This window comes from Alnus glutinosa, chromosome 3 (genome assembly GCF_958979055.1).
Source record: "Alnus glutinosa chromosome 3, dhAlnGlut1.1, whole genome shotgun sequence".
In the NCBI taxonomy this organism is placed as follows: domain Eukaryota; kingdom Viridiplantae; phylum Streptophyta; class Magnoliopsida; order Fagales; family Betulaceae; genus Alnus; species Alnus glutinosa.
Genome location: NC_084888.1, coordinates 8,802,268 through 8,827,198, shown reverse-complemented (window position 1 = coordinate 8,827,198; position 24,931 = coordinate 8,802,268). Strand labels below are relative to the sequence as shown.

General features: G+C 36.2%; 1 protein-coding gene and 1 long non-coding RNA gene across 2 annotated transcripts; both read left to right on the top strand.

Moving 5' to 3' along the window:
* The first annotated feature begins 11,952 nt into the window (after window positions 1-11,952).
* On the top strand, window positions 11,953-16,703 carry LOC133864189 (probable L-gulonolactone oxidase 6). Its single transcript, XM_062300454.1, has 4 exons — window positions 11,953-12,721; window positions 15,185-15,440; window positions 15,568-15,669; window positions 15,775-16,703. The coding sequence occupies exons 1-4, from the start codon at window positions 12,032-12,034 to the stop codon at window positions 16,503-16,505; spliced, it is 1,779 nt and encodes a 592-aa protein (XP_062156438.1). The 5' UTR covers window positions 11,953-12,031; the 3' UTR covers window positions 16,506-16,703.
* Window positions 16,704-18,100: 1,397 nt separating this feature from the next.
* LOC133864371 (uncharacterized) lies at window positions 18,101-21,211 on the top strand. Its single transcript, XR_009899493.1, has 3 exons — window positions 18,101-18,619; window positions 20,618-20,657; window positions 20,779-21,211. It is a non-coding gene; the product is annotated as an uncharacterized LOC133864371 (long non-coding RNA).
* The last annotated feature ends 3,720 nt before the right edge of the window (window positions 21,212-24,931 follow it).

Here is a 24,931-nt window from a genome sequence, read left to right as displayed (position 1 = left end):
CACCATTTTCTGCAATATCTGATTCTCCATCTCTGGAAATCCCATCTTCTCCTACTTCTTCCAATGAGTCCTCTAGTCACCAAGATACTCAACCAGATTCTCCTTCAGCTCTTCATCAACTTCCTCAACCTTTCCTTCCTCCACATCTCCTCCTCCTTCCCTTGATGTTCCACCTGATCGTATGGTGACCAGATCACAAATTGGTCACTTGAAACCAAAACAATATCCTGGTTTTCAATTGTTCCCTACCATTAGACATCCTTTACATGCCCTTCACTCCTACCTTCTGCCTCCAGAGCCTACAACCTTCAAACAGGTTGCCACCAAACCCGAGTGGGTCAATGCCATGAATCTTGAATACCAAGCATTAATTTCTAACAAAACTTGGTCCTTGTGTCCGAGACCACCTCATCATAATGTAGTTAGAAATAAATTGGTGTTCAAAATCAAACAGAAATCAGATGGCAGTGTGGACAAATATAAAGCTAGGCTAGTTGCCAAAGGGTTTGATCAACTCAATGGTGTGGACTACTATGAGACCTTTAGCCCTGTCATAAAGCCAGCAACAATTCGGCTTGTTCTAGCTCTAACAGTGCAGTTTGATTGGTCTATTAATCAACTGGATGTTTCTAATGCCTTTCTCCATGGGGAGCTGGATGAAGAAGATTACATGGAGCAACCCCAAGTCTTTATCCACCCTTCCTATCCATATCATGTTTGTAGACTCCACAAATCTCTTTATGGCTTGAAACAAGCTCATAGAGCTTGGTTCACTCGTTTGTCTCAAGCACTTCTGGAAATTGGGTTTCAAGGGTCTCAATTGGATCCCTCTCTTTTTATTTATCACACCAGCCAAGTTCACATCTTCATACTAGTTTATGTTGATGATATCATTCTAACTGGTAATCACAAGGCTACCATCTCCTGGATCCTCAGCAAGCTCAAATCAGACTTTTCCATCAAAGATCTTGGTGAACTTAACTATTTTCTAGGCATTCAGGCTACCCGAGATAATTCTGGTCTCCACCTTCGTCAGTCTAAATATATCCTAGACCTACTTGACCGAACTCAAATGACTGATTCTAAACCTTATCTAGCTCCATGTGTTGCAGGTTCAAAAATGTCAAAATATGATGGAATTTCTCTGCCCAATCCTACCATCTACCGCCACATTGTTGGGGCTCTATAGTATGTGACTCTTACTAGACCTGAGATAGCATACTCAGTTAATCAATTGTGTCAACATTCGCATGCTCCAACATCTGCTCACTTCACAGCTGCCAAACGTGTCTTGAGATATCTTAAGGGATCAGTTGATCATGGTCTACAATATAGCAAAGGTCCAATCACCATTACTGCCTACTATGACTCGGATTGGGCAGGCAATCCAGATGACAGAAGATCTACTACAGGTTTTGGCATCTTTCTTGGATCAAATCTAATTTCTTGGACTGCCAAGAAACAGTACATTGTGTCCAGATCAAGTATTGAGGCCGAATACAGGTCACTGTCCTTGGCTACTGCTGAGATGTATTGGCTGCGCATGGTTCTTAAGGAACTTCAAGTAATTCTTCCTTCTCCACATCTTCTTTGGTGTGACAATTCTGGTGCTCTTGGCATTGCGTCCAATCTAGTCAATCATGCCCGCACCAAGCACATTGAAGTGGACATTCATTTTTTTCGGGAAAAAGTTATCAATCAATATATCCAACTCAAGCATATCTCCACTCTTGAACAAATAGCCGATATCTTCACCAAGGGACATACTGCTGCCAGGTTCTCTTTTCTCCGTGACAAATTGATGGTTCTTGCCCCCATCAGTTTGTGGGGGGGTGTTGAGGGAGAAAATCAAGTTGAAGATGAAAACAAGTTCCTAGCAAGTAACGGCTAGTAGCCATTACTCAACTTATATTTTTCTAGCTCTTATTTCCTAATATTTTCTCAGCATTATCTTCCTTGGAGTCAACATGCGCATGATCCCAAGACATCAAATGATCTATCCTCAACTTGTTTTCTGGAACAGTCTGCACAGCAGACTTGCAGCCCGATTCCCTTCAGGAAATCTGCTGCATGTTACACCTCAGTGTTTCCCGATTGACTCAAGAGTTCTCAAACTCATCAAACTACTTTTTCCTTTTTTGTTTCATCTCACACAATTTTGTTTTGTAAAAACCTTTGTACAATTCTTCCTAAAAAAGTGTAAACTTTACTCTATAAATAATATCAAGCAGCACTGGTTTTGGTCAAGCAACCAAACCAGTTTGTCACTTGCATTTTCAGGGAGGTTGTGGATCATCTTCTTCTCAATTGTGAGATCGCTAATGCTTTGTGGAGTGCTATCTTTAGTCATCTTGGGTTATGCCTAGAAGAGTAGTAGACCTTTTTGCTTGTTAGAGAAGGTTAAGAGGTAGTCTTCAGAGGGCCGTTGTGTGGGAAATGGTTTCGTCCTGGGTTTTGTGATGTCTTTAGAGGAAAGAAATTATATAAATTTTGAAGACCACGACAGGACGGTGGTGGAACTAAAGTTTTTCTTTTCCAAAACACTTTACCACTACCTTAGAACATAATTTGCTAAGTTTTCATGATTTTTTTGACTTGTTTTCTCTTTCTAGCTAGGTGTATATCTTGTCTACTCCCTGTATACTTGGGTTATGCCTTTGTACTTTTCAATGATATTTCCATTACTGATTCTTATTCTTTTTTCTCATTCTAGCTAGCTAGGTGTTTTCTCTTGTATACTTTCTGTGTACCTAGGTGTATCTTACGCTTTTAATGATATTTCGATTACTTATATAAAAAAAAGATATCTACTATTGTTGAAACCTATTTAGATTTAAAATTTAGGGTGCTTTATGAGCTCATATCTGCATTGAGATCTCCATCCTGTCTTTTGGTTTCATTACTAGATTTGTATAGTAAATATTCTGTTAATTTCCACATGAAAGATTGAATGTGATGCTAAACTTGTATAGTATTTATATATATATATATATATATATATATATATATATATATATATATATATATATATATATATATATATATATAATGTTCATAGCTGCTGACTTTTCACATTTTGCTGATTACAGTAGGCATATTATTAATCAGTATTGATTAAGAATTATAGGAAAGCTAAAGAAAAAACTCTTCCTAAAGTATTCTTATTATATTGATAGAAACTAAAAAAACAACATACTAGGCGGTCAAACCGTTATGCTTAAATAGGAGTTAAGGATGCATCCCTAAAAGGAAAATTACAAAACTAGCCTCTGTTAAAAGATCGCAAACTCGCTCAAGCGAAGGTTGAACGAAGTTTCAATCCCTTGAGCCAACTTCGAGCAAACCATTGATCAAACTCTCGGGTTTTTTTCACTCGTAGCTCTCATCATCCCACTCAAGCGACCATCAAACTTGACTCGAGTGAACTCTTGGGTTTTTCTTTTGTAGTAGTTTTGCTCAAGCGACCCTCGAGCGAATATGATCAAGCGAACTCTCAGGTACTTGCTGAATCGCAAATACCCCTCTTGAAGCATCATTCCTTCATTCAAACTTATGCATGAAGCTATGGCTATCTAGTCTACATCAATTGGACATTCAAAGCCAACCCATATTACTGTCTAATAGTGACTAATCATATTTTTTTAGTTTTATTTTGTTATAAAAAAACAAGAAAAATTTATTCTATCCTTTGAATAAGATTACGGGAATTTTGTTCTATATATTTCTACTTGAATATTCCATGTTTGAAGAAGAAAATTCTTGTGTGGATTTTCGTGAACTTTCTATGGAAGGTTCAACCAAAATAATGGGAAAAGTTCACATACTCCCTTAAACTACCACTCAATTGACAATGTCCCGCTCAAGTTGTAGATTGTGACAATGTCCACCCTCCCTCTCCCAAACTATAAACAATTGTCATTGTCCCCCATAATGATAAAAATATCCTTAATAAAAATAATTAAAAAATGAAAAAAAAAAAAAAAAAACAGGGAGTGGCTAAGGTGGGCCAAACCACCTCTAAGGCTGTGGAGGTGGTCAAACCACCCCGACCACACCCAAAATGGCTATAATGATAAAAATAATTTAAAAAAATGAAAAAAAAAAAAAAAAAAAAAAAAAAAGAAGAAAAAGCCAATGGGTTGCTAAGTCACCCTTGGGCCAAACCACCTCTAAGGCCATGGAAGTGGTCAAACAACCCCGACCACCTCCGAAATGGTCAGAGGGTCGTTTGGCCACCCCTGTCGCGTATATTTGGGGGTGCCTGATCCACCCCCATGGGCATTTGGGGGTGATTTGACCACTCTCAAATGGCCAAAAGAAAATTATAGGGTGTACTTATTTATTTATGTTTAGTTTTTATTTATTTATAATTTTAATTTTAGCTTTTATTTTTAATTTTTTTCAAATTTATAGGTGTATTTTTGTCTTATTGAAAATTTTTTAAGTTCATTTTTATCTTTTTACTGGCCTTGAGAGACTGACAAATTTTGATAGTTTTGCAGGGAAATTGTCGCAATATAAAGTTTGGGGAGAACATTGTCAATGGACAGAAATTAGCTACAACTGGTTTGTAGATGGAACTTAGATTCGTGAACTTGTGGGTTTGAAGAGTCATAACAATCACATTCTCATCCAAGAACTCATGCCAATTATACTACATGGATCCTTACCCAAGAAGGTTGTGGAACCTTTAAAAGAGTTGCCTGGCTTCTTTGGGGAGATGAGTTCCAAAACACTACGATTAGAAGATTTGGAGCGACTCGAGTCTCGAATCCCCTACATATTGTGCCAATTGGAATGAATCTTCCCACCATGATTTTTCATAGTGATGGTGCACTTTGTCATACATTTGGTTGGTGAATGTAAGTTCGGCGAAACGGTTTACTGTCGATGGATGTATACCGCTGAGATGTATGCTATATTTATGGTATCAAACTTTAATTTTGAAATTTTGTTTTTTACAAGCCTTTTGGTATATGAGGTTTGCTTATGATGATACTTATATAGGTTTATGTAATATAGGTGCTTACATCGATATAAGTTTAACATCTGCAGTAAAGCTGCACTGGAATGCTCTATTGCTGAAGGGTACATAGTAGATGAATTACTGACATTTTGTTCACGTTATTTGGAATAAGGATTCCATAAACCCTGATGAATTTAGAGGGGAGGTTGTTAATTTCATCTTGATGAAAAAAAATGGAGACAGATACATCGATATAACTCCAATGAGTTCATTCCATTCTGCATGTGAGTTGTATTATCAATTTGTACGACTTAAATAATCTTTCAATTCTATAGCCAAAATTGTAAGGTGAATTTGTGGTATATGGGATGCACATGGAAATGATAAGGCAAACAAACACTAGGGAACAATTATCAGTTGACGAATTACATAAGAAGTATATAGACTAATTTTGTGACTGGTTCTGGGATTATGTAAGTGTTACGTGTCTTAATATAACACATGCAACTCTTATTTTTAAGCTTTTTGTCATTATACTCACCCTAATGAACTTTGTCCAAATATCAGGTTGGGAATATGGATGGCAATCGCATAAAAGAATTGGGGTGTAAGCTTGTATGGCATGCCAAAGGACCGGTACGAGTTGTACTTCTTCGATCTAAACTAGGATTACGAAATTATTAATTAGGACTTAAGGATTAATAAGGAATGAGGTTTGACATGAAAATTAGGAAAAATGGGTCTAGTTTGACACTTGGGCATGAGTGATCGATCACCCCAGTGCTGTGATCGATCACTAAGTGGAGGATCAATTCTGGTCTGAAGAAGATCAATCATAGACTGGCAGAAACATCTCTCGAACCCCAAAACAACTTAACTAAACCCTGAGGTGACTCCTAAGAGCTTTGAAAATTATAAAGGCGGGTTCAATTTAAATAACGTCTACAGTTTAAAACCTTAGAATCAAGCCTCTACAATCCCACTACAGTTTATTTACAACGAACACAATGGTGCAGGCAAGCATAACAAATTATGCAGAAAACACATCTACCAAGATGCCAACCTAAGAATAACAACCACACAACGTCGAAAACAATTAGTAACAAAACATTCTACTCACCTTGCGGGGCATAGAAACTCCCGAATACAACCTTGAACTAACGAAATAAATCTTCTCTCTTGACCTTTGGGAACCTTGAAATTCTTGTAAATAAGTTTGGGGTGAGTTAAGGATGAATAAATAGACTTCACAGTCACACTGGAAGCTTAGAAAACCTTAAAATTGGATTTTCACACAAGATGATCGATCCTTAGGGTTTCTGAACCCCATTCTCCGAGCCAGTTCCCTGGCTCGGAGGTCTTTCTGGGTTTGAAACTTGTTCATCTCGAGCCCAACTTGATTCCAACTAACCATGGGGTCCCAACCTGTCTTCACTAGGGTTAGGGTTGGGGTTTTACACATGGCTAGGAGGGAAAAGTTTAATCTTTGTAAGAGAAAAACCCTACCTTGTGTTGTTTGTTGTATTAATTGAGTATGAAATGTTTTAATGCGAGCTTTAAACTATGTAAAGGATGATTGTGGACTGTCCATAGGAGCTTTGGAGTGATGATTGGGATGGAAGGCACTGATCGGGTATCCGAAGGATCGAGGCAAGAACAATTGAAATTCGAGGACGAATTCCCTCCAACCTAGAGAGAATGATGCAAGCTAGTTTTTATCCGTTTTTGGTTTAGAGCTTTTTTACTTAAAAAAATCATGTCTTCTGATTCCAACATTGGATTGCGACAAACTTTGTCGCATTGGAATGTTTATAATTCAAAGGGATACTATTTTTTGTTTCACAAAAATTTCATAACTCCAACATTTATTAGGTGAAAGTTGTCGTTCTGTATTATGTTAGCCACATGGTATTTTTATTTCATTTTATTATTATTATTTTTAGGGTTTCGCATTAAGAAATGCTACATGCACTCTCAAGTGCGCACTCCCTAACGTGACATTAAAAATCACTATTGGATCCAAAATCCAATGGTAATCCATCTAAAATCTAATGGTAATTTTCACTGTTACGTCAAAAAGTGTGTATTTGGGAGTGCATATATAATTTCTCTTTCACATTTAGGCTCTATATAAGCCTAATAAGATGGCCGGCCTTAGCTTTCAGACTATGTATTTTGATCAAATGATCAATGAGAAATACTCAGAGGTGGAGCTTTCTCCTATTTTGCCTCAATTCCATGATTGACTCTTGGTTTTGGGAAGACTTCTGATTGTATTTATTAATTTTGTGAATCCACTACGCAATGCTACATCAATTTCTATTTTTATTACCGAAAAATAAGGCTTTCCCATCCTCTACACAAGTTGTAAATCTAGTGTGCTACAAGTTTTCAGTTTTAAATTCAAAATAATTTTTTAATTGAAGTGGGAAGTTTTTTATATCAACAATGTAAAGTACTATGAGAACTGCAAAAAGATAAGGATCCGGATCAAAATTCTTGCGGGCCAGGGATGCTTGGATGTTGCATGAAAGTGTTGTTTTAATATATATATATATATAGCATCTGAATTATATGCTTTTGGTTACTTGTGGCATGTGTAGGATCAGATTTTGAATACTGTTCTTTCTTTGTTTTCTTGTGGATGTTTTGGTGATGGCAGATTATTTTAGTTACTACTCCATGTTGGGGGATATGTATAAACCACTCACTCTTTTTATATCTTAGTAATGTGGGAACACCTCACACGTGTACTCAACAATATCTCCTTCACTTGTGAGTCTCATCAACATTGATTCAATTCTCTTTCGCTTGTGAGTCTTTTACCTTTTCAAGAGTGTCACGTGTATTAGGTTGATAAAAAACCCTAAAACCCAAAAGTGATGATTGAATATCCAATGTTCTGATTAGGACTTTTCATCTTTATCAATTATTTTCGGTTGATAAAAAAAACCCAAAAACGACTCAAAACTAGGGTTTTTTTTATCAACCTAAATTAATTGATAACACGGAACTTGTTCTAAAATAACAGATTATATGAATTTCTTTCACACATTGGATATTCAACTTGTTACGTGTTATCAATTATTTTGGGTTTTTTATCAACCTAAAATAATTGATAAAGATGAAAAGTCCTAATCGAGAACATTGGATATTCAATCATACACGTTGTTTTAGGGTTTTTTTTATCAACCTAAAATAATTGATAACACGTAACTTGTTCTAATTTCTTTCACACATTGGATATTCAACTTGGGATAGAAGAAAAAAAATAATTAACACGATAAAGATGAAAAGTCCTAATCGAGAACAAAATAACGTACACGTGTAGTTCTTTTAAAAGGTTGCGTGTTATATACACAATATTTTACTCCATGCATGTGGTGAATGCATCCGATCGAAGACTAAAAAGATCACTACACGAAAACAACTCCTTCGCAAAGTGGACTTGTAGATCCAGAAGATCTTGTGGTTGAATTCGGAATGCAAATTGGACTTCGACGTGCAGATGGAGGAGTACTTGTATGACTTGCTGCTTATTAGCAAACAAAAGACAATAAAATAAAAGATAATTAATTATAACATGGCTGTAGATAGATAAACTCTATATATTCCGTCGTATTTCTGCATCATGAATATTCACACATGCAGAAAGTTCACAATGAGAAAAAAAATAATAATTAAAATATATCAACTTCTAGCACCTTTGACACGTTGAATAAGGAGATCAGGTCGTAGATGATCCAAATCTATAGGTGGGTTGCAGTACTATGTATATATTTTAGCACCTTTCACACACGTGACACGTTGAATAATTCGAAGACACGTATGGTCCAGTTCTCATCTGCCAGATCTGCGGGAAGTAATTGACAAAAGAAAAAATATACTCAATAATTTGGTGAAAAACTGTATTGGTGGTGATCAAAAGCTTACGTTGTTAGGGCAAAGTTATGGCATGTTGTTTTAGATTAAACTATATATTTTGGAATTTACTATAATAATACATTCTGAATGGGGCTAATTAATAGGAAGGAATGCATCATGCATTAAGTTGCCGTTCTATCCATCAAATGCCAGAACGACGGTAAACAAGCTGGAATAATGCATTAACAACGTACAAAGTATGTAGTTGAGCAAACCATGTAAAATACCTTACGCTTAATTTTCCTTTCCACGTACATGTGAAATGCAAATGTGTTTTGCAGTTAGTCAACAGTTAGATGGTGAGCCTTTCGAGACGGTATATAGTCACTATGTACTTGTGGAGGACAAATGAGGATCATTTTTGAGTACTAGCTAGATTTCGAGTGGTTACAAAGCACGTAGGATAGCGATGGAGATATGTGTAGCGAGATGATCGAGATCCTTTATTCAATTTATCTTATTAAGAATAGACCTTGATATTTTGTTAGTTATTTGAGAATTTATTATGTTGGGGATTTCTTAATTTGCTATTCCTCGGCATCCGCCAGACCAATCCTCTGTATTTTCCCCATAGCCTTCAACTCCCCCTAATTGTCTCATGATCTCAACGACAGTTGACACACTAAGTGAATGATTCATCTCTTGCGTACCATCAAAGAATCGCTTATCCCTCCTCCACCTATGATCCATTAATATTAGCAAGAATTAATGCCAATGCGACATATAGTAAAAAATTTGTATGTTTTAGATCGTGTATTACCATACAACAAGGAGATGCAAAACGTCATTTTCTACTCCACCTAGACAAGTCACCATATATAGAAAAATCACTTATTGTCCACATTAAGGTTGTATGCATCGTAAACAGCTGTTTGGAGGATGCATCCTATCTAGCTAAGTCGGTACTTCGACATCTTATAATTTATTCAAGTCTGATATTATAGGCTCTAGGCAGACCTTTATCTTAAATGAAGGTAAATTTGGACCTGAAATATTAATTAATTAAGGATGACATAAAAGATGATTGTTTCATGTACATCCAATGAGACAAATTGCACAGTGCCAACATTAACGACCAAATACTGTAAGTAGTGGTCATGTTTTCGAAAGAATTAAATCCATCTTATGCTAACCTAAACCTAACATTGCAGGGTCAGAGGCAAAATTCTGGTATTGTGAATCAAATGTCTTCCAAGCTAGACCATGGGTAAATGCCTTAGTACCCCATCATATGTGTGATCATTAACGTGGCCCTTCATGTATGTGTGAAGCGGTCTTCGATCGATGTGCATGACCCATCCTCTACTGTGAACATGAAATTGATTGATGTAGTAGAGAATGGCTTTGCCTAAACAAAGAATCAAACTATCGAAACGATGATTTTGCACATTACACGACAATTGCAATAAATGTATATAAATACAAATGATAAATGAAATGGATTGCACGTACTCACAACAAGCGGGATGTGATACTCTTTATTTTATGGTGATGATTTAAAATTGGTACATATATATAATGGTATACATTATGTTAATGTTGACGCGTTTTTTAAAAAATTTAAATAATATAACATCATATACATTGTTAGATATATCAACTTTAAATCATGACAATGAAATATAATAGTTAGATATTATCCAGTCATTTCAAATGATATTTTTGAGGTGAGAAAAATCCAATCAACTCTTTCCACACAAGCAAACCGTTATTTAAGACTAGTGTGCCAATACCTAATTTAAATGGAGCTGTCACTTCGTCCGCTCGTTATCGATCACTCTTCACTCTTGTATCACTGTGTGGCAGTTAAAACCCGGCCTCTCTAGATCCTGTGGCAGCTGGTGGAGAAGTTGAACTTGTAAAGCAACAAAACTCCATTATTTCAAGTTAAAGAAACTATGACAACTTGCCACGTGGTCATTAATTTTTATTAACAACCATGTCTTCAAACCATCATAAGATAAACAAAATCCAATTCCATCTTTGTCCAACCGGATGACCACACAAACTAATCTAGCTAGCTACCCATGCAACCACCATCAACAAGCTAGCTTGAAAAAATAGTTATCTGGAAAATGCTTTAATCAGACCGGCCGCCACTCTAATTAATAAGAGCAATTTATATATGTTTATTCACCCATTTTTTCGGAACTGAAAACTGATAACTTGCTAAATGTGGAATATATCCACGTGTTTGCTAAATGTAAATCTTGAAATTCGTGCATGCGTTGAAGAGGGGGCAAATTGTAATTTTGTGTTGATTTGATTGTATATATGTATTGAAGTATATATACTCGATGTTTTAACCATATATACAAGTGTGCCAAGACACAAAATAAAAAGCTAGACTAGCATTTCGTATGGACCCTGTATTAAGGAGTGTTTAATTGGTAACGCACCCCTAGTTCTTAATTTTTTATTTTTTTTAAAAAAAAAAAAGAAAATAAAAAAACGTTAACAGACAAAACAGTTTTACTAGGGCTTACCTTCTGTAGAATTCTAATCAATTTGAGTTGTTCTGCCTTACCATAATCATGGTTAAGGGTTTGAATATATATACATAGATATATATATATATATATATATATATATATATATATATATATAGAAGAATTAGTTACATGAGATAATTAGAGATTATAAACTAATAAATTCAAATTACAAATGAGAGTAATATCTGAAAAACTGTTAGGATTAACTAATCCTATCTTTATCTTGGTTTGTTGAAGTCGAGGTAGCATTTGAATTTAAAATAACTTTGAGAGAGTTATGTCCCGATAACTCTCTAACACCTACCAATTAAATTATTGTTCCATTGTTTATCTTCATTTTTTCCTCCTTTGAACCTCAACGTTTTGACCGCGGGCAGCACATGGTTTTGATTGTTGAAGTTGCCTGTCGGCTGTCACATAGACGTGCTAATTAACCCTTCTCAAGCAATAAAAAAAAAAAAAAAAATTGAAAAACGTACCCCATATAGACCATGTCTTCAAAGCATCGTAAAACTAAGTTCTAAGCTACACTGCTACAGGTTCCTTGCTATATATATATACGCCTGTAAGCCACACCATCTATTTATATATATGTGCAACAATCTGCATACCAAACTAGCACGAAAAAGTACCAGCAAAACTCCCATCCATGGCATTCATAAGCTCAAAAGAAATTGTATTCCGACCGATTTTCCGATCTGGCTGTCTCTTTCTATTAATCTTTATTGTGAGTTGTACCCCGCCCAGGGACCCCATCAAATGTTCATCAAAGAATACAAATTGCACCATCACAAACTCCTACGGTATCTTCCCCGATCGAAGCGTGTGTGGAGCAGCTGAGGTGGCGTATCCGTCGACAGAGGAAGAACTCATTTCAGTGGTAGCAACAGCAACCAGGGAGAGAAGGAAAATGAAGGTGGCAACACGTTTTTCACACAGCATCCCCAAGCTAGTTTGTCCCGACGGCCAAGATGGGCTGCTAATAAGCACCAAGTACCTCAACCATATCTTGAAGATTGATGTTGAAGCTATGACGATGACTGTGGAGAGCGGCGTGACATTGAAGCAGCTAATAAATGAGGCCGCCGAGGCCGGGCTGGCATTGCCTTATGCGCCATACTGGTGGGGCTTGACAATTGGTGGCCTATTGGGCACGGGTGCGCACGGTAGCACATTGTGGGGCAAGGGGAGCTCGGTCCATGATTATGTTGTGGAATTTCGGATTGTTAGTCCAGGAAAGCCCGAGGATGGGTATGCGAAGACTCGGAGTCTCAGCGATGGTGACGAAGCTTTTAATGCAGCTAAAGTTTCACTTGGAGTTCTTGGAGTTATTTCACAGGTATGGTTTGTCTTCTATATATTCTTGTTATATATATACTCTAGTCTCTAACAGGCAAGACTCAAGCATCATATTTCATGCCGTCACAAACTCTAACAAAAGGGTAAGGTAATTCTTGTCGGCTACAAAGTTAATTTGATCGAAACCCATCGGGCAGATGTTTGGGAAATGCTTGGCGGATTTTGTTTTCTAATCCAATTTTTTTTATGTCCGATTTTCTCCTGCATCATCAGATACTCTTAAAGTTTAACTTTAATAAAGATTCCGGTAAATGAATCCAGCCAAGTACTCTTTGAGCATCTCATATATCTATCATGGAACCAGTTTATATATATATATATATATATATATATATATATATTATTTTTTAATTTGTTGAGTAACAATTTGACATGATAAAAAGTGAATAAGTAAAGGTCAAGTTCTTACGTACATTGAATAGATATATGCCCAAGCCCCACCCAATTTGACATGATAAAAAGTGAATAAGTAAAGGTCAAGTTCTTACGTACATTGAATAGATGCCCAAGCCCCGCCCATTCTGACACCTTGAGCCTTTTCTTTTAACCTTGATTTGGTGCTCAAGTAGATTTTAAGTTTCCGGGCCTGCTAGACAAACAAGCAAACGTTACTAAGAGGAAGGTAGATCAGAACAAATTAAAGCATCCTCGAAAAGGATAGAACATATATGTGTTTCTTTAAGTCTCCATTTTCTTCATAAAATTTGACATAAAGTACCTTTTGACGTATTACTTAGGGAACTAAAAAAAAAAAAAAATTGGTAATGGAGACCAACAAAAAAATTAGGTGAGGTCCTTTTGACGTATTGCTTAGGGAACTAAAAAAAATGGATGAACCCCATCCATTGATGAGTGAGCTCCTTTAATTTCAACCATTATGTAAAAATGGTATCAATTCCACTTATTGTGGCGCATTACACCCTAATTTTATCGTGGGCATGCTCCAGGCAAGCCCATAAACGTACTTGCATGTGCAACTGTGCAACCCCGACCAAAGCCCAAGTCAGATATTCTAAAAAGAATAATGCTACTCTTTATATTCATTTAATTACATTAATTGACGTGGCTAGTTTTAAATAATTTATCCAACCACTTAAAAAAAATGAAGTCACTTAAAATAGACCACATCAACTAGCTACTAATTATATAAAATTATTATAATAAATAGATGTAAAGAGTAACATTATTTTTCTATAAATAGTTCATAAGTCAAAGGGACGAGAGAAAGGATCGTAGCCGGGGGAGTGGCCAAACAAATAGTTTAGATAGACATTATTATATTGTACTACATATTTATTTTATTTTGCTAAAAAATAGTAGATATTTATTTCTCATATATGCAGTCTTTTAGGAGATAATATGAAAATAAACACTTTTTTAGAATGCTTAAAATGATATCGTAATGGATTACCATGTCAAAAATGGATATCTGTTTGGCGTTTGGTTTCATCCAAAAGAAAATGGCACGGGTGTTAATGAAGGCAATTAATTAAGTTTTTAGGATTTTTTTTTGAATATTATCTCTTTTGCTTTGTCTTCAAGTACTTTGCTTTGGCTCTAAAAGTTTAGCCTTTGGCTGTCTTTCTTCTTTTTTTTCAGGAAGAGTTTTCTTTTTGTGAGTGTTATGTTCTGTGTCTCGTGAAAATTGTTCTTGAGTACGTGGTAATTATCACTACAACTCTGTATCCCTTTGGTGGATTTCATTGGGTAGTGAGTTTAAATTATCTTTTTGTCGTTCTTCGTTTAATTATTCAGTATTCTTGGTCAGTGGTGGAGCCACTTATATAGTTGAAAAAAAATATATATTCTTGGGGAGCTCATCCCATGCAAGAGTTAAGGCCCTACAGATTTTGTTGCCCCTTCAAAATAACCTCACACAAAAGTTCACAAAACTTTGCTTGTTTCACTCTTTTATTGAAAAGTTTAAACCTCGAGTGAAAAAAATAAAATTAAAAAAAAATAAAAATAAAAATTCTTGAAGAATTAATGTGTTTACTATATATAGTGTAATATGAATTTAATTTTGTAGTTTGAAATGTGTAGAGTAGCTGAATAGGTCACAATGGTGTTACCATATCCGTGTTAGTGGAGAATTTTATATATACCAATTTCTAAACAAGCGTCTTCGGTGACGAAGTTAGGAATTCATACTTCGATCAGTTCGGCTCCATCAAGCATAAATTCCTGACTCCGCAGTTGTTATTGGTAACTTAGGAATTATAATCTTAGAGTTATAATCATTGAAGCTAGCTTTGAAGATGTTTGTAATTTTGGGGATTATTTATATTATATTATGTGGTACAGTCACTATTGTTTTGCATGTTGTTTCTCTTCTCTTTATTTTGTAATAGACTGAGACGACGTCCACAAATTATTGACGCTTTATTGTTGAGCTGTAAAATTAAAAGGTATGCAAAAGTGAACGACTAAAATGATTTTGCAGGTCACTCTAAAACTACAACCCCTCTTCAAGCGATCCATCACCTACTTGACGAAGGATGATTCAGACTTGGGAGATCAAGTGGCAAGTTTTGGAAATGCACATGAGTTTGCGGATATAACTTGGTACCCTAGCCAACGCAAGGCAGTCTATCGAATCGATGACCGTGTCTCCACAAACACGTCAGGCAATGGTCTATATGATTTTATGCCATTCCGCTCTACACTTTCAGTAGAATTGGACGCCCTCAGAACCACAGGTAATTACCCAATTTAGCTACTTAAGAACTGCCATATATATGATTATCGCTACTATAGTCTATAGGCTATGGATGTCGAAATGTAATGGTTTTGATCGCATGGTGTTTTCTAAATGTTTAAATATAGAGGAATTCCAAGAATCCAACAGTGAAGCTGAAGGGAAGTGCATCGGCGCTAAAGCAATTATATATACACTCACGACTGCTGCCTATGGTTTAAGTAACGACGGTATTGTTCTTTTCTTCTTTTATATTATTTCTATTGTTAGCCAACTTTTGAAGTAAATTTCATTTTGATAAGTTATGAAGGTGCTTCCATGTGCTTAATTAACAGGTATTCTGTTTACCGGCTATCCTGTTATTGGATATCACAACCGCCTTCAATCATCCGGAAGCTGCCTAGATAGTCATGAAAATGCATTAATCACAGCGTGTGCATGGGACCCGAGAGTCAAGGGTGAGTTTTTTCACCAAACAACATTTAGTATTGGCTTGTCCAAGGCTAAGAGCTTCATCCAAGATGTCCAAAAACTAATAGAATTGGAGCCTAAAGCAATGTGTGGCGTAGAACTTTATAATGGAATCCTCATGCGCTATGTTAAGGCTTCGAGTGCTTACTTGGGGAAGCAAGAAGATGCAGTGGATTTTGATATTACTTATTATCGAAGCAAAGACCCCATGGCTCCTAGGCTTTATGAAGACGTACTAGAAGAAGTTGAGCAACTCGCGCTTGTCAAGTACGCGGCATTGCCTCATTGGGGGAAGAATCGGAATCTGGCATTCAATGGAGCAATCAAGAAGTACAAAAATGCGAGAGGGTTCTTGAAGGTTAAGGAAGCGTATGATCCATTGGGGCTCTTCTCTAGCGAGTGGACAAACCAAATTCTTGGATTAAAAAATGGGGTGACTATAGCTAAGGAGGGTTGTGCGCTAGAAGGGTTGTGTGTATGCTCACAAGACAGTCATTGTTCTCCAAGCAAGGGCTATTATTGTAGACCAGGAAAAGTATACAAAGATGCAAGGGTTTGTACTCGTTCGACTTCTGGGAAGCATTCTGAATTGTAGAAATAAATGGAGGCAGCGCCCGGCCATGAGTTGGAAGCTATCCAGTCATTTAGTTTTCTGCATGAACGTTTTGGACGTTATTTCCACATAATTCATTACATGTAATTCAATAGCCTTAAAAACATGTTTTTCATTTGTGTCAAAACTAACCCACTACAAAAAAAATAAAAAAATAAAAAACCCTACTTCGCAGCCAAACGTAGTTTCGTAACTGTTTTTTCTCACGCCGATTTTGAACTTTCTCGGCATTATTTTACTGGCATTTATTATACGCCAAAAATGGATTTCAGCATTTAGTAGTCGGCTAGAGAACAGCACAACAAACATCGAAAAATCCTCGACATATATATATACGGTGGCGCATAGATCATATACGCCGCACGCAAGAAAATTGTGAGTGTTTGAATATGTATATATACGCTAATAACTTTATCATTAACATTCACTACAAAAAAAAAAGTGATTTTTAGCCGCACGTGGTTAGCCACGTGGATGGGGTTCTACGTGATGAATTTGGGTGTTGCTAAATGCCAATTAGTCATGTGGCTTTCAATATTCATGGTTATTTAGCCACGTGGGATACCCACATGCGGCTAAATGCATTTTTATTTTTTTTTTAAAAAAAAAACAACCAAAAAAAAAGGAATAAGTAAGTATTTTTAACCACCTAACCCTAACCCACGTTGCCAAAACCCAGTTTTTTTTTTTTTTTTTTGTCTTCCCAATATCGATCGTATATGATATACGTATACTGTAACACCCCTAAAATATCTTAAAATATGATTTAAGACCTAATAATAATGTGAAAGAATAAATATGAATATTTATTTTCATAAATATTCATTTAGAAGTATTTACAGTTTTAATTTGATAAAAATTCAAACGGACCTTAAACTTTGGAATAACGAAAACAAGGTCAAACGAACTCCGTTTTGGTTGATTCAAAAGCCAGAACGCTCGTTTCAAAGTTCTCTAGCTAGCCTCCAAATTTTATAATTTTTAGACTCCATTTAGTATCAGAAAACATCCGCGAAAAATTATACTTTTGAATAGGACGAAAATTCAGTTATGTAATTTGTGAGCCCATTTTACTTATCCATAAACCCAGCCCATGAACCCAGCACCCAGCCGCCCAGTACACGTCGATGATCCAGTTCACACAACTTTCAGTTAGAAGTTTATCAAGTTAGAAACCAAGTTTCTTAATTAGTTAGAAATGAACTAAGTGGTTCGTTAGGGATGATGAATATTAGCATATAATGGTTACCTTACCCCTTTGCTGCGATGACTCATCGACTAGGTGAGATGAATTATCCCCGGCCGTAGATCAGTTTAGCCCACATCACCACATGTGTTAAAAAGAAAACAAATTCCAGTTCATAATTCATACTATACACGTTCAGATGAACCAGTGGTAGATTGGAGATATTTAATATTTTCTCCTCACTTCCCAAGACTTTCACGCCCATTGCCCGCCGTCCACATGCGTGCTGCCCACGTTTTATGCTCAACCTTTGATCAAGATCCCTCTCAAGCAATCCCAACCATCCAAGCTCTTATCAATAGAGGAGAACAGCCCCCTTCAGACCACATGCACTTCTCCTTCTCTAAGCTCTCAAAACTCTCTCGGTATCCTTTATTTTTCTGCAACGTTTGTCTCTGTTTCCTGCAACTTTCCTTCCTTCTATTTTTCTGTTTTGTCCATTGCAGCAAACAGCCCATCTCTTCCTCTTTTGCAGAAAAACAGCAAGACAAAACCAGAGGAATACTCTCCCTTTTTCTGCATCTCTACCAACCAGAACCAACAAAAGAAAAGCCCAGAAAACCCAGCCCTCTTCTTCTTTATCTATCTCAGTTTGCAAATAGAAAAGAAAAGAGAAATAAAAATCTGGAAAGAAGCCTCACCTTAATCGGTCACTGAGGCGCTTTTTCTCCCTGCAAGTCACTCTCTTTTCCTCTATCGGTTTAGCACTTGAAAAACAGGGAAAACCAACTCAGTTAAACCTTTCAAACTCTTTCTCTCTCAGTTGATTTGAACCCAAACATTAAAGAAAAGAATCAGAATCAGACGACCTTTCCCTTCCTTCTTGTGTATTTCCGGTCTGCAGCTCTTGGTAAGTCTCCCTCTCTAACTCTCTCTCGCCTCTGTTATGCGTATGAATGGGTTGCATCAAAAAGAAAAGAGAAATTAAAAGAAGGAAGAAGACTCTTTTTGAAATGGGTCTCTCGGTCAAAAAGAAAAATAAAAGTAACAAAGAAAGAAATTTGTGCTGTACGTGTACGTGTGTGTAGTTTTTTTTTTAAATACATCAGTAACCAATTACAAGGAAAAATAAAAAACACAAATACAACAGGGTATGGGCAACCCAAATATTAAACTAAGAACGCAAGTACGCGGGGGCAATGCTTCCGAAGATGCGGGCCCTTTAACTCGAGGCACGGATGCCACAAAGTCGGGGTTACCATTAAAGGTGATTTCACAAGTGTATTGAGTCACAAGGACCCAAACACTAAAACAAGAGTAAACATGGGGAGAGGGGTACAACAAGTAAACCCAAAAAAACAGTAATACAAAAACAATTAAATAAACAGTAACAGTCCAGAGGAAGGCGGGGTGGGAGTCGTCCATGACGGCGCGTGGGGAACACGCGCCGCCAAGGAGAGGCCTCTCATCAGCCGGATACGCCGGCGTGGCCCAGAACCACCGGACGCGGTCGAGGGGGGAAGTGGGGAGCGCAAACGTGGCATATACGCGCGGAGGAGAGCAAAGAGCTCGCTGGAGCGTGTGTGCCACGCGCGGGGGAGCAGAAGCCGGCTGTGGAAAAAACGACCGTTGGTGGAAACCGGAGACGCCGGGGAACTCGGTGGTGAGGCGCGTGTCTTGTAATTATTTGCGGAGGAGTGTAGATCTAGATCTGAAAAATTGAAACAAAACTCCTTGCCAAAACTTACAAAAAACTCGGTGGAAGGTGGAGGAAAATAGCCTGAACAGACGTTGTAGACACACAAAAACCAGTAAAAAGCATGTAAGATAGGTGGGTAGATGGAGCTTACGCCTTAACTCCAAAGGCTTGAAAAACTGGAAAGAAGGTAGAAGGTTGAAGAGATAGATGATGGAAAGTGAGAAGTAAGGGTGGTCGGATGTTGGGGTGGAAGAAGAAGAGAGGAAAACGGAGATGAGTGGTGGGGAGGGAAGCACAGTGCTTCCCTCCCATGGCGGCTTGCACAGGAAAAAAATCAGGGAGAAAAGGATGGAGGAGAGAGAACGAAGAGATTACGGATAGTCACAAATCAATGTGTACGTGTGGTAGTTGGTACAAAAAGAAAAGGATAGAATCATCTATGTCTTGGCTTTTTCCTAATAAAGAGCGGGTATTTTCGATAAGTTTTAAAGGGAGTGATCTTTCCATTCAAACTACACAACAATGACACAACACTAAAGCACAATGGAGTGGGGTCCATGTGTAGGCCCCACTCCATTGTGCCTTGGTGTTGTGTCATTGTTGTATAGTGTGAGTGTTTTAATCATTTCTCAAGTTTTAAAGCTTTGTTTTAATATTTTAAGGTTATTTGTTAATAAGTTATTAATGTTTTAAGTTGTGTTTTAACATGGTATTTCAAATGGTGTATTTAAATAATAAATCACGTCGTTGTAATGCCGAATAAAAAGTAATATTTTACAAAAGCGCTATTATGCAGCCTAAAATTCTAAAAGTACTTTTAGGCATTACTAATACTAATGCCGTTATTCCACTCACATTTTATAATAAGATTAAAATAAGGATTATTTATATTGTATCGCTTGTGCACTTTTAAAATATAAAACCCATTAATTATATTAATGGAGTCACTATGTTGATTTGGTACAAAAATAGATAAGCTTTTATAATACCATTTTACTTAAAGGATATTGTGGATATTAATTAATAAATGCCGTAATAATGTTCGCATAAAATATGTAGTAATATAATTAACCTATTTTATGCCGTTATAATATCTAAGCGACATTAGAAATTGAGTTAAATGATTTAAAAGTCGAAAGTGATAAAAGTGTCAAAATAAGTTCTTAGTATTTTATACTAATTTATTATTCCATGTATATAATTATGCAGTTATCATTTCTGTGAATACTTTCTGAAGCAAGAAAGATCTGTGAGTATTCTTACTCACTGAGGATCATACGTGGTTGTTTTCTATAATGTTGTGATTTATGCTTTATTTAATTATATGCATAGGAATAGTATATTGCATACTGTTAATAATTCTGATGCAGGATTAATAACAAGTTGGTTGTTGGGATGACCAATGGATAGGCATACTGCCTATGCGAAAAACAATAATAAGTACAAGTTGGCTGTTGGGATGGTCAATGTGCTAGGCAAGTTATGGCTACTTAATTGACTGTCGGGATGGTCAATGTACTTGGTTGTCGGGATGATCAATGTACTAAGTATGCTACTTTGACTACTACTGCGGAAAAGCTAAGAAAACATGGTAAGGGAGTCTGTGCTCCAATAATTAGCCGCTTAAACGAACAGGGATTTAATGGCCCTGGTATGAGAGGAGTGCAAAAAGAAAATAATTAAGACTGTGCATATAAAACTGTCATTACATCATATCGTTGCATCGTATATTGTTAAATAAATCAATAATCATCATATTATTGAAAACAGTGAACTCACTAGGTATTTTTGTATTATTGTTTCTCTTTGTATTATATATTAATACAAGTTATGAGGAGGAGGAGTATCAGGATTGTCCAAACCCTTAAATGATCTTGTTGGCAGTATCTGAGGCTAGGATGCCTCCCATTTTTGTGGACTACTATGATTAGTCCATTATTATAATATTCGGAGAATAATATTTATATTTTTGTTGGTATGTATTAATGATGCTATGAATATAATGTTTGTAAATTATCTGTGCCATACATGGCACAAATACTATTTTAATGTGTAATTATTCAATTACACTCTTTCTATATATTTTAAAGTATTTTTGTTAGAAGCTCTAATGTGTTAGGTTTAAAAAAATATATTCTGCTGCTAATTTATAACTTTGATGATGTCGTAATATCACGTGAAAATCGAAATTTTCACTTACGTCTTTTTGTAAAAGGCGGGGAGTTACATATACGTACGTATATCACTATATCTCACTGGATCTCCAGCAAGATCCACGCCCGATCTTCGGGTCTAACTCGTCGTCGACGACATCGTTGAGATCCGGAGCGGATTTCCGTTCCCTGGCGACAAAAAAAATAACCGGCATAGATATTCAACCCAAAAAATCAATAATCGGCATAGAAATTCAACCCAAAAAAACAACAAAAACAATTTCCGTTCCCCTTCCTCCTCCATGAAATCCAACCCAAAATTAAAATCCAGCCAACACAGAGTTCCAAGAGAGTTCAAAAGGGGAGAAAAAGTGGAAGATTGGACCCGATCTTCCATGGGTCACCAGTGGGTGACCCAAAGAAATCCGGCCTAGAGTGGAGCTCGACACCTTCATCTCCGTCACCGACGACGCAAACGAGCTTCTCCGGGTGGTGGCAACCGATTCGTGCGGCCAGTGGGTGAGTCATCATCTTCTAAAACCAAAAAAAAAAAACACAAAGAAAAGAGAGTGAGACAGAGAGAGACAAGGAAGAAGAAGAGAGAGTTTTTTATTTTTTATTTTTATTTTTGATTCAATATTGAGAGAGAGAGAGAGAGAGAGAGAGACAGAGAGAGAGAGAGACAGAGAGAGAGAGAGAGACAGAGACAGAGACAGAGAGAAAGTTGAGATCATAGAGATTTTAAAAAAAATAAAGGCAAAATTGAAAGTGGTTTATACTCGTTCACGTTGAGAGAGAGAGTTGAGAGAGTAATGATGCATGGCACAGCTTTTTAGGAAGTAAAAGAAAACTTAAAATTTAAAAAATAACAAAAGGAAAGAAACTTCAATTTCAATTTTGGGAGAACTCCCGCCCATTACGTCCCTTCCCTCCAAATAACAAATAGCAACATGGTTTATTGCCACGTGGCCAATTGGCGATGTGGCAAAAAACCACGTGGTTAAAATTTTATATCCTAAAAAGAAAATAATAAATAATAAAATAATAATAATGAATTAACCATGTGGTTTATTTTCTACGTGGCTAAAATTTCAAATCTTCAAAAAAAATTGAAAAAATTTCAATTCCTAAAAAAAAAAATTAGGAAAAATATGAATATTTTAGCCACATGGCTTATTTGCCACGTGGCTAACTGGCGATGTGGCAATAAGCATTAGCCACATGGCAAATAAGCCACATGGCTAATTGGCGACGTGGAAAAATCCACGTTGCTAATTACCTACGCAAGACATTTCGCTACGTGGTGGATTATCCACGTGGCAAAATAGCAACATGGATAATCTACCACGTAGCAAAATCGCCATGTGGCTACAGTACCAGTTACTATAGCCACGTGGCGAAATGTCAAATTTTTTATAGTGATTTCTTAACCTATACGATGATAATGATACCAGCGTATAGTTTATACGCAGCAAACTATACGCTGATAATGATGCCAATAAGTATATTAGCGTATATGTATACACGTTGATAAGTACTATTTTAAGGGCATAAATAACAACAGTACCATTAAAGGTTTGATTTAAATTTTCCGACATTGGATTAATAATTTAAAAAATTGGTTAAGCCTAATATTTGATCAACATTAAAGAAATCTCCAACTTAAAACAGCAAATGGTATTGGAACACGTAATATGGAATGATGTAATCCACAAGGAGGAAAGATACAGCTATGAGTAGTTTAGTAAAACAAAACAACCCAAACTAATCGAATGTGATTGAAAATTCTAAAAAGTTTCAAAACTACTTAATTAGCATTGTTCTAGCACATGATTAAATTGAACTATCATCCTCCTCTGTGATCCATTTCCTTCATTCAAATAGAAAAAATAAAAAATAAAAATTGAACTATCATACGTACTAAGCATTGCCCTAGCACTTAATTGTCTGCATCTACCACCAAGCCAAACAATAATAAAATGTATAAAAATTAATTCACATGCCAGCCACTATAAATACTTGTTATGGACGACTTAACCAGCTTATTTTTAGTTTTCTAATAAGAATTACTCCGAGCTGCAACAAATTTGTTAACCGACTTATTTTCAGTTTTCTACTAGGTGTAGGAGTTTTTTACTATAAATACTTGTTATGGACGACCTAAAACGTAGCTTTTGAATATTTTATCAATTTTATAATAACGATTACTCAAAGGTGAGTTTTCTTCTATTTTACATCAATTCTTTGGTTGAATTCTTGGTTTTGAGAAAAGTTGTGAATTTTGTGTTGATTGTCTTTGCAATCCCATTCCGTCACGCTGCATCAAATGTGTTCTTCAGTAACATTGGCATTTTTTGGTAGTTTAGAGAGACATTAACATAATTGATAGTTTAGTAGGATATTAAAATTCTGGTAGTAGTTTGAGGGGGGTATATATATTTTTCAAAAAAAATAATATATTATAGCGATTTGCGTTGCATTTTTAATATCAAAGTATAGTAGTAGCGCTCCAAAATGACTTTAAGGTAATATTATTGGGGGCGTTACACTTACAAAATGAATTTTATTTTGTGAAACACGCCTGGAATTTTATTTTTTCCAAATGTAAACCCCGACCACCAAAACAATTCTCAATTTTCACTTTTTTAAAAAAACTCTTTCAAAACCCAAAATCCATAACTCTCTTTACGTTTCTCAATCTTTCAGTTTCTTGTCACGAGAGGCCCTTTGTGTGTGTTTTATTTTTTATTTTTAAAAACAGAAGTAATGATTTCATTCATAATAAAAAAGATAGAGCAAGTTACTATAACAAACAATATCACAGATACAATTAGAAATTTCTTCAATCCAAAAAACATATTGATTTATTGAACTGCTGCTTTGGATAAACCATGAGCAATAGAATTTGCATATGAAAATTAAAGATGACTTCTAATTTACCAAGTATGTGCAATAGTGTGCAACAAAATATCAAAATGCGAAAATTAAAGAAACAGATATTTTGTTGACTAAGTGGAAACTCAATTAAGAGAAAAACCACCCCGATGCAGCCAAACCCAGGATATCCACTATTCAGAAAATAAAGCTAGTTACAAAGCAGTAGAACTCACATACCCCTTATGCAATGGCCGTATCTTGAACTCTGACGTGTAACCCAACACGAACGCCTCCCAACCAAGTCACCTACTTGAAGGGGTCTTCAATGGAATCCTTTACTTTAAGGCCAACTCCTAAGATAGACTTCAGTTTCAGCACAACAATAGCACTTGGCAACGACTTGAGAGTGAGTAGATCAGCACAATAACCCTTAAAATATTCTCTTTAAGCACTACGGAATTCAATACCGAATTCTTACAAAATACATGCCTAG

Bases quoted from the DNA above. Each gene is read 5' to 3' on its own strand.
- LOC133864189 (XM_062300454.1), top strand. From the start codon at position 12,032: ATGGCATTCATAAGCTCAAAAGAAATTGTATTCCGACCGATTTTCCGA. The intron at 15,441-15,567 runs GTAATTACCCAA...GTTTAAATATAG, and splicing joins GGACGCCCTCAGAACCACAG to AGGAATTCCAAGAATCCAAC. The intron at 15,670-15,774 runs GTATTGTTCTTT...CTTAATTAACAG, and splicing joins CTATGGTTTAAGTAACGACG to GTATTCTGTTTACCGGCTAT.